The sequence below is a fragment of the Hyla sarda genome, chromosome 6, assembly GCF_029499605.1.
Source record: "Hyla sarda isolate aHylSar1 chromosome 6, aHylSar1.hap1, whole genome shotgun sequence".
NCBI lineage: Eukaryota > Metazoa > Chordata > Amphibia > Anura > Hylidae > Hyla > Hyla sarda.
Window position 1 is genome coordinate 89,957,763 of NC_079194.1, and position 10,204 is coordinate 89,967,966.

At 41.0% G+C, this 10,204-nt stretch overlaps 1 protein-coding gene across 4 annotated transcripts in view; it reads left to right on the top strand.

The window, feature by feature from the left end:
- CCDC66 (coiled-coil domain containing 66) overlaps positions 1 to 6,410 on the top strand; it is a 72,132-nt gene extending 65,722 nt beyond the window's left edge. The window contains exons 14-18 of one of the 4 annotated variants that reach the window (XM_056524394.1): positions 1,391 to 1,896; positions 3,126 to 3,166; positions 3,504 to 3,769; positions 5,395 to 5,522; positions 6,138 to 6,410. In XM_056524394.1, the coding sequence (XP_056380369.1) occupies positions 1,391 to 1,896; positions 3,126 to 3,166; positions 3,504 to 3,769; positions 5,395 to 5,522; positions 6,138 to 6,191 (995 nt within the window). In that variant the 3' untranslated portion in view covers positions 6,192 to 6,410. The remainder of the gene's footprint in view (positions 1 to 1,390; positions 1,897 to 3,125; positions 3,167 to 3,503; positions 3,770 to 5,394; positions 5,523 to 6,137) is intronic. The other 3 variants (XM_056524392.1, XM_056524393.1, XM_056524391.1) reach the window with 3 other exon arrangements.
- Positions 6,411 to 10,204: the final 3,794 nt, after the last annotated feature.

Below are 10,204 nucleotides of genomic sequence, written 5' to 3' on the forward strand. Positions count from 1 at the left end.
GGATCCTCCAAGAAAGATCTTACGGTAAGCATAAAAAAATCTACTTTTGTAATGACCTCTTTCATTTTACCATAAATTGTATGGCGCAAGCAAAAAAAAATACTTATTTGCGGATGGAAATTTATAAGAAAACTGCAATTTAGCAACGTTTGGGGAGGGGGTGGGTTGGTTTTTACGCAGTGCACTTCATGGTAAAAATGATATGTTCTCTTCAGTCTGTAGGTTAACCCCTAAAGGACTCAGCCCATTTTGGCCTTAAGGACTCAGACAATTAAATTTTTACGTTTTAATTTTTTCCTCCTCGCCTTCTAAAAATCATAACTCTTTAATATTTTCATCCACAGACTAGTATGAGGGCTTGTTTTTTGCGCGACCAGTTGTCCTTTGTAATGACATCACTCATTATATCATAAAATGTATGGCGCAATCAAAAAACACTATTTTTGTGGGGAAATTAAAAAGAAAAACGCAATTTTCCCATAGGGGACTTAAAATGCTAAACCTATGGTATAGCATTATACAGTGTGATCAGCGATCCACTGATATAGCATGGCTAAGCCAGGCTACTTTATTGAATTGGTGATCAGGAGGCAGGTAAGGGGACCCTCTGCCATTTTGGCTCTACTGAGCTGCTGGCATCTTTCACTTTAGATACCTTGATCAGCATTGATCATGGCGTCTAAAGAGTTAAATGCTGGGCAGCAGCGGGATCACCGCTGCACAGCAGGAGCAGTGAGTGTGAGGCTACTGATAGTAGCCGACACTTACTGCTCTGAAGCGAGTACAGCTCTTGCGCTCGCTTCAAAACAGCTTAAGGATCCAGGGCGTACAGGTACACTCTTGGTCCTTAAGTACCAGGACGCAAGAATGTACCTGTACACCCTTCATGCATAACAGGTTAATACCATATTTGCTTTGATGGGGCTTTTTGATCACCTTTTATTCTTTTTGTATTTGACGTGACCAAAAATCTGCAGTTCTGGACTGTATTTTTTGACATTTATGCCATTCACCATCTGGTTTCACTAACATTTTACTTTAATAATTTGGACACATGACTATACCAAATATATATTTTTGCTTACATTATTTAAAAAAGATAAAGGTGGTGGATTTAAACTTTGAGGGGTATTCACATATACATATATATATATATATATATATATATATATATATATATTTATAATATTATTATTTTTTTTTTTTTTTTTACTATTTTATTTATATATATATATATACATACACACTATGTGATTTGCAATTGAAGAAAACAACTTTATAGTAGTAATCACATATCAACTAACTTTTAAGGACTGCAATTATTAGCATTTGTTTGTTTAATGTTGATATGTGGTCCAGTTTATCGCTAACATTTTTCTTACCTGTATAGATGACTTCAGTGTTGTCATGAAGCCAGAATCCATGTCTTATTGCAAAGAGACAACATGGAGACATGAGCACAATGCCTCTCCTGAAATTCCTATAGAGTTTAAGGACCAACAGCACAAAGCTGAAGTACAAGCAAAAAAGTCACTTCTCCAGAGAGACAGAAATGACTCCAGCAAGGAAAACATTAATACCTACAGTGATGTTTACGATCAGTTCGCAAGAACAGAAAAACAGGGTAAAGAGCACAGTTGCAAACCAGACTGGAATAAAAACAGACCTCAAAAGAAATACATCCCTGCTTCAGAGAGGTACCCCAGAGGACTTCAGAAGCAGAGGGAGGAGAGCAAAGTGCGGAGACAGATGGAGCTGCTACATTTAGTGGAAAAGAATTCTAATAACTGTCACTTAAAGGGAAAAGGGAATTCTCCAGAGAAGTCACCAGTTCCACGCGAAGAAGTTAAGATGTCTACACATAATGAAGACATAACCTTGCAGGAGGCTAAAAAGGTAGTAGTTCTGGTATGGTTCAGCAGACAGCACTACACTATAAGCAGATCTATAAAAAACATAGGATGTTATTACATTTGTTCTCCACAATTTCCTGTTTATACATCTATAAGAAAGCTTTTAATACTCAAAGATATGTCACACATTCTAGAGCTTATCTAGTCCTTACAAAATTATATCTAAGTAATGTATTCTATTGTGTTTTTAAAGTTGTGATAATTTGGTTCCTAATAACTTAACAAGTTGTCAGTACTTTAAGCTGTAAGGAAAAAGTGTCATCATGTTCACCTACACTAACCCCACTGGGTTATAGTGTGGGTGAACAGGAGACCAATGAGGGGTCACTGGCTACAATATGTACCTTCAGTCCAGAGATCCACTTCCATCTTCTCTGAATTGTGTGCTGGACGTGGGCCCGCACCTGGCAGGACCACCTCCATCTTCTCTGAATTGTGTGCTGGACCTGGGCCTGCACCTGGCAGGACCACCTCCATCTTCTCTGAATTGTGTGCTGGACCTGGGCCCGCACCTGGCAGGACCACCTCCAGCGTGCAATTCGGAGAAGATAAAAGTGGATCTTCGGAGGGACATATCTGACATATGTTTCTTAGGGCTCATTCACATCACATTTTGGGGATATGGCAGATGGGCCCTTGCTGCACCCCATTCATTTAAATGAGCCAGACGGAGTCAGCTAGTGACTCAGATCAGTTCATTTTGGTCCATGTCCGGTTTTGTAGCAGGAACTAAAAACCGTGGTCTGCTGCGGTTTCGGTCTGGCAACAAAACCGGATATGGTCCAAAAATGAGCTGACCGGAGTCACTAGCTGACTGTCTGGCTCATTCAAATGAATGGGGTGTGGCTTGAGTCCGGTGTATCCCCAAAACGTCATGTGAATGCACCCTTACTGCAGCATGGCCTGACTCATGTGCTGCATAGAAGTGTCATTTTGGGATGAATACTTGGAAGGGGATGTAGGGCTAAACCAGCTCTTCAGCCCCTTCATTCTCAGCATTTTCAGACACCTACCAATCAAAAAGTCATGACTGCTTCTAAAAAATAAGTAAGTAAATCCAAGAGCACATCAATGTAGTGAAAAACGGTTTGTAAGGTTTATTCTAGCCATGTGCCACCAGTTTTTAAGATGGGAAGAACTATAATTAATTTAAAAAAATAAAAAAAAGGCAAGGTCAGCATTCATTTCTTCTTTATTTTTTTTTATTTTAAGCCGGAAGACAGAGTGCAGAAAGTTGAATCGCATTTCAAAAGGTAAGCTAATGTGTCATGTATTTCTCTTCGAATTCTTACAAATTTAAAGTAATTTACTGGATATTAAGGGAAGACGTCTCAAAACTTGTGTAGAGGAAGAATTGTACAGTTGCCCTTAGCAACCAATCAGATTGCTTCTTTCATTATTAAAAAGGCATGAAAAATTCGTCAGATTGGTTGCTATGGACAACTGCACCACTCTTTCTCTTTACAGGTTTTGCTAAATACCCCCTATTGTGTGTTTACATATTTATTTCCACTCTATAGTTGCCCTTTCTCTGTGTGCAGGGAATACAGTGTGTAACCTTGTTATATAATCAGTGTGGTATTGTTACAGATCAGACTCTCCCCCAGTCCCTGCAGTGAAGAACAGATTACACCAAGCTCAGAAGAGATCCACTGCTTCTCCTGTTCCTTTAGTTTACAATGGAAACTCTGTGTCTATCCAGCGGCATGTCACCCCAGACCTTGAGAAATTAGACTGTGACCGACCGCCATCTTCACAATTTGTTCCATATGTACGGACAAAAGAGATTTACTATCTAGACCCTAATGCCCCTATGTCCAGGCCTTCAACACATGAGCCCCAGCACAATCCGATAGGTAAGGCTCACCACTTATGTGGTCTGTTTCTAATCACATGTGTATGCATCTTTCTTTGCAGAGAAATCATAGTTCTATCCTTGACTAAGGGTGGGTTCACACTACGTTTTGTCCCATACGGGAGCGCATACGGCAGGAGGGAGCTAAAAGCTCGCGCTCCCGTATGTAACCGTATGCGCTCCCGTATGCCATTCACTTCAATGAGCCGACCGGAGTGAAACGTTCGGTCCGGTCGGCTCATTTTTGCGCCGTATGCGCTTTTACAACCGGACCTAAAACCGTGGTTGACCACGGTTTTAGGTCCGGTTGTAAAAGCGCATACGGCGCAAAAATGAGCCGACCGGACCGAACGTTTCACTCCGGTCGGCTCATTGAAGTGAATGGCATACGGGAGCGCATACGGTCACATACGGGAGCGCGAGGTTTTAGCTCCCTCCTGCCGTATGCGCTCCCGTATGGGACAAAACGTAGTGTGAACCCAGCCTAAGACTGACTAACCTTTTTTTAATGGTAAACAGAATAAGGTACATTGTACAATAATCTGATCAATATAACAAATTACATGAATAAAATAACAATAGTCAAAGTTGTTGGAATATTAAATGACCGATAAACAGTACTTTAAAAAGAATTCTATAAAGGTATAGAATTCTGTTCACTATTTTTGTCATAAAACAAATACTCCGTCTGGAGTTGGGTTGTTAAAAGAACTATCAATAACCAGCTCGTACTAATCAGTAAGATATTTGGGGGTTATTTTAAGAGCCTATATCAATCCCAGGTGAGATTTTAATTATAGGGAGAAATCCATGAATCAGGGCTGGTAGCCAGCCTGATGACTGTAAGCCCCATTTCCGGCTGAAGATATAACTACATTAAGGTACGTTCACACGTGCTTATTTTCTGCTGCATCAGATTTTGCTGCCCATTGAAGTCAATGGGTAGCAAAATCTGCTGAAGTAGTTTTGCAGCAAAAATATGCATGTGTGAACGTACCCTTACTCTGAAACAACACAGGTTAACTGTAAAGCAGATTTTGAAAGGAAAGTTTGCCAATGTTTCATGGTGCCTATGGTTCGGGGATTGTGATACTAGCGAGTTTCCCTTTAAAAGTATGTTATTTACTGCAGAATCAAAAGATTTAAGCTTGTATGACTTAAAAATGTCTGAAACTTTTTAACGCCAGATAATGGTTTGTGGATCCCACAATATGCATTAGATTGTTAGCCTTTGCTGACAGAAAACTGTGAATTTTAAGAAAAATAAAATGTGATATTATGGGTGGATTTTGATAATGGAAGGTAAAAAATATTGCTTTAGATGTAGGATTATCACTAGAGATGAGCGAACTTACAGTGATTTGATTCGTCACAAACTTCTCTGCTCGGCGTTTGCTGACTTTATCCTGCATAAATTAGTTCAGCTTTCAGGTGCTCCGGTGGGATGGAAAAGGGGGATACAGTCCTAGGAGAGAGTCTCCAGCCCACCGGAGCACCTGAAATCTGAGCTTATTTATGCAGGATAAAGTCAGCAACTGCCGAGCCGAGAAGTTCGTAACTAATCGAATTACTGTAAGTTTGCTCATCTCTAATTATCACTTCTGATCAAAATACCCTTCTCTTTAGGCAATGACCAGGAATCTCGACAAATATTTAGCTCCAATCATGCAAAAGACCCTTTATTGAACCCTAATGTCGTCAGAAATAAGGACCGACAGCAAGCTATACTGAGGGGATTGTCTGAATTACGGAAGGTTTGTATTGTTCTGGAGTAATCACCACTAGTGGTTGAGTCAGGGTATTTGCGTAGTTCACATTTTCTCCTAACAATAGGTTGAACTGTACAGAACGCCAACATGACTGAGCAGGAAATGAAAGGGGGAGGGACCTAACATTCTGAACAACATTCAGCCAGATGATGCCATAAAGGGGTACTCTGGCGCTAAGACATCTTATCGCCTATCCGAAAGATAGGGGATAAGATGCCTGATCGCTGGGGTCCCGCCGCTGGGGACCCCCGTGATCTTTCACGCAGCACCCTGTTACCATCATGTTCACTCCGGGTCTGATGACTGCCGATCACGGGGCCGGAGTATTTTGACATCACGGCTCTGCCCCGTGTGACGTCACGCTCCGCCCCCTCAATGCAAGCCAATGGGAGGGGGCGTGACGTGTTACAAATTTCAGGGGTGCCAACATTTACGGTCATGACTGTACACACACACACAAATATACACACACACACACACACACATATATATATATATATATATATATATATATATATATATTAAAAAAAAATCTGTGTTTTTTGTCTTTGTTAGAGTGTTGTTTATGTTGCTGATTCAGCTTCTTTTCATTTTCTTTAGGGCTTGCTTCAGAAACAAAGGGAACTGGAGACCGGTTTGATGCCAGATGTTTAATATGATGGCAAAGGCTTTTATCCAGTTGTGTGTGTTATACCATAGGTGTGTGTGTGTGACTTTTATGTTAACTAGATGCTCTGTAACATGATAAATGTGAATGATGTGTTTGCTGTTTTGTGTATTTATCAAACTTCTTATAGGAGTGTTTGTCAATTTTGTAGACTTTTGTTTTTTAATAAAGAATAATTATTTTTGTAATGTTTGTTTTAAAGTTTTTTTAAGGCAAAATTTATGGTGTTAACAGTTAACACATATTAGGAATACATTTTTTTTCATACTTTTTTAGATGCAGTGTTAGCTTCAATGTATTTGTACACTTAAAAGTATTGTTGCATATATCTTTTTTTAAAAACTGCAAGGCTGGGTGGGGATAAATTTAGTATGGTCCTTGGTTACCTCTAGTTGCCAAACTGTATTATTTAAATACCTGCATCAGAAAAATAGAGCCTAAAACACTAAAAGACCTCCTTCACAATCTTTTTTGCTGCAATTTTAACGTGTTTTTTATTTTTTTTTATTTTTTTTTATTACCTTGGACAAAATGACAGTAGTTGCCCACTTCAGATGCCAGGGGAAAACATTCTCTCGAATAGGGTCAAGAGTTCAAAAGATGTTAAAATGGACCAAGTAGTCAGTCCTATCACTTTCAGCCATTCATTTTAAGGTATTAAAAAAAAAAGTTGCCATGTTTTCTGAGCAGGTCCCCAGTAAAACCGGGGGACTGGGAGCTGTACAATTAAGAAATAGCGGTCCCAATCCATAGATCTCAAGCCCACAGGACTAGATGTCCTGTCTAATTACTAGGGAGGAAAAATAGCTATTGCCTCCCCCCCCCCCATTTGTCATCTTACCTTACCTTATCTTTTGGTAGTTTCTTTTCTTCTATTGCAGTTCTTTCAACTTTTAAAGGTATAACAATTGAAGAAATAGAAAGCGGCAACTCACCAGGATTTGCAGGATAAAATGTTCAATACTTTATTTCTTACATGTTAAAATTTGTAACATGGCAGCGTGGAGGGGAGAGGAGGAACAGGTTTACGAGGACGACTGTAGCTACTTCGCGCACGTCATGCGCTTCAGGAACCTCCCGTAGCTCATGATGCGCGCAAAGTAGCTACAGCCGTCCTCGCAAACCTGTTCCTCCTCTCCCCTCCACGCTGCCATGTTACAGATTTTAACATGTAAGAAATAAAGTATTGAACATTTTATCCTGCAAATCCTGGTGAGTTGCTGCTTTATTTCTTCATTTGTTATATGTGTATACCGGATCCTAGGCTTTTTCCAAGGACCCCATGCCTTGCACTCCCACTACCAGAGCACCCCCAGGAAGCACATAACTATTTGCATCTAGACACGAATCGTATTACCTTTGTCTATATTCACAAGTAGTAGCCGACTCCACACCTTCTTCATATTTATCAACTTTTAAAGGGGTTATCCTGGGATAGAAACAGCACCAATTCTGTCCTCCCTTCTACTGAGCTAAATATAGTCAAGTTGTAATACCGCACAACCTGAGGACAGGAGTGGTGCTGTTAGATCGGTTTCTCCCCAGATAAGCATTTTAAATGTTGTCATGGTTTATTTTATTTCTAAAATAGATTTTAGTTTTTTTAAAATATTTCTTAATTGATTGAAATTAGGACTCTTTGATGGCCACTTTAACCCCTTAAGGACATGCGCCGTAAATGTACGTCGCTGCTTAGTGCACATCGCCGTACATTTACGGTGAAGTGTTCCAGGATCGCCACATCACTGGAATGGGTGATCGGGCCGGGATGGCTGCTGTTATCTAACAGCAGCCATCCCGGCATACCGCCCAGGGGGGATTTGAAGTTTTGCAACATCTGGAGGTCCACAGTTTGGAGATCACTGTGCGGTGTTCAGATCTTGCAAAACTACAACTCCCAGCATGCTCAAACAGAAAAAGGTGTCTCACCATGCTGGGAGTTGTAGTAGCATACCTCCAGCTGTTGTATAACTACATCTCACAGCATGCCCTTCGGCGATCAGTACATGCTAGGAGTTGTAGTTTTGCAACAGCTGGAGGCACACTGGTTGGAAAATACTGAGTTAGGTAACAGAACCTAACTGAAGGTTTTCCAACCAGTGTGCCTCCAGCTGTTGCAAAACTACAACTCCCAGCATGCACAGTCCTGCTTCAAGTTTGAGCTGCTGAAAGTTTTCCGCCGCAGCGCAAACTCATACCGGGAAACTCACCGTAAACCCGCCTGTGTGAATGTACCCTAAAAACACTACACTACACTAACACAAAATAAAGGGTATAAACACCCCCTTACACTGTCTCCACCCCCCCCCCCCCCCTCCCCACCCCCCAATAAAAATGAAAAATTATTGTACGGCTGTGTTGCCAAAACGGAGCCTCCAGCTGTTGCAAAACAACTCCCAGCATTTCCGGACAGCCACTGACTGTCCAGGCATGCTGGGAGTTTAGCAACAGCTGGAGGCACCCTGTTAGGGGTATTCTATGCCAGTGATTCCCAATGTCCACCCCTATGCAATCCCTAATTTAGTCCTCAAATGCGCATGGCGCTCTCTCACTTCGGAGCCCTGTCGTATTTCAAGGAAACAGTTTGGGGCCACATATCTGGTATTTCCGTACTCGGGAGCAATTGCACTACAAATTTTGGGGGGCTTTTTCTCCTTTTACCCCTTCTGAAAAGGAAAAGTTGGGGTCTACACCAGCCTGTTAATGTAAAAAAAAAATTTACACTAACATGCTGGTTTTGCCCCATACTTTTTTATTTTCACAAGAGGTAAAAGGAAAAAAAGACCCGCAAAATTTGTAACGCAATTTCTCCTGAGTATGGAAATACCCCATTTGTGGACATAAAATGCTCTGCATACTCACAACAAGGCTCAGGAGTGAGAGCGCACTATGTACATTTGAGGCCTAAATTGGTGATTTGCACAGGGGTGGCTGACTTTACAGCGGTTTTGACACAAACGCAAAAAAATATACCCACATGTGACCCCATTTTGGAAACTACACCCCTCACGGAACGTGACGGGTGTGGGGGGTAGTATAGTGTTTGATGAATTTTCCCTAAAGTTGGATAGGAAAATGAAAGAAAATTTAAAAAAAAATTTCACTAAAATGCTGGTGTTACCTTAAATTTCTCATTTTCACAAGGGAAAATAGGAAAAGAGCCCCGCAAAATTTGTAACCCCATTTCTTCTGAGTAAGAACATACCCCATTTGTGGATGTAAAGTGATCTGCGGGTGCACTACAATGCTCAGAAGAGAACATTTTGAAAACTACACCCCCCCCCACCCCCCCCACGTGACCCCATTTTGAAAACTAAACCCCTTACAGAGTTTAGTAAGGAGTACAGTGATCTTTTACACCCCACTGGCGTCTTTTTGGAACAGTGGTCCGTGAAAATGAAAAATGTAATTTTTCATTTGCACAGCCCACTCTTCCACAGATATGTCAAACGCCAGTGGGGTGTAAATGCTCACTTCATCCCTTATTAAATTCTGTGAGTGTTGTAGTTTCCAAAATGAGGTCACGTGGGGGGGCGACTTCTATTCCAACCGAATTCTCTCTGCAAAAGCTCAATGGCGCTCCTTCTCTTCTGAGTATTGTAGTCCGCCTGCAGAGCACTTTACATGTATTTCCATACTCCTATTTTTCTCCTTCTACCCTTTGTAAAAATGTAAAATTTGGGGGAAAAAACTGCATTTTAGTGACAAAAATGTCATTTACACATCCGGCTTTAACGAAAAGTCGTCAAACACCTGTGGGGTGTTAAGGCTCACTGGACCCCTTGTTACGTTACTTGAGGGGTGTAGTTTCCAAAATAGTATGCCATGTGTTTTTTTTTGTTTTTTTTTTATGTCACCATAGGGGCTTCCTAAATGCAACATGCCCCCCCAAAAACCATTTCAGCAAAATTCACTCCAAAATCCCATTGTCGTTCCTTCCTTTCTGAGCCCTTTAGTGCATCCACACTTAGCATCTACATATGAGGTATTTCCTTACTCA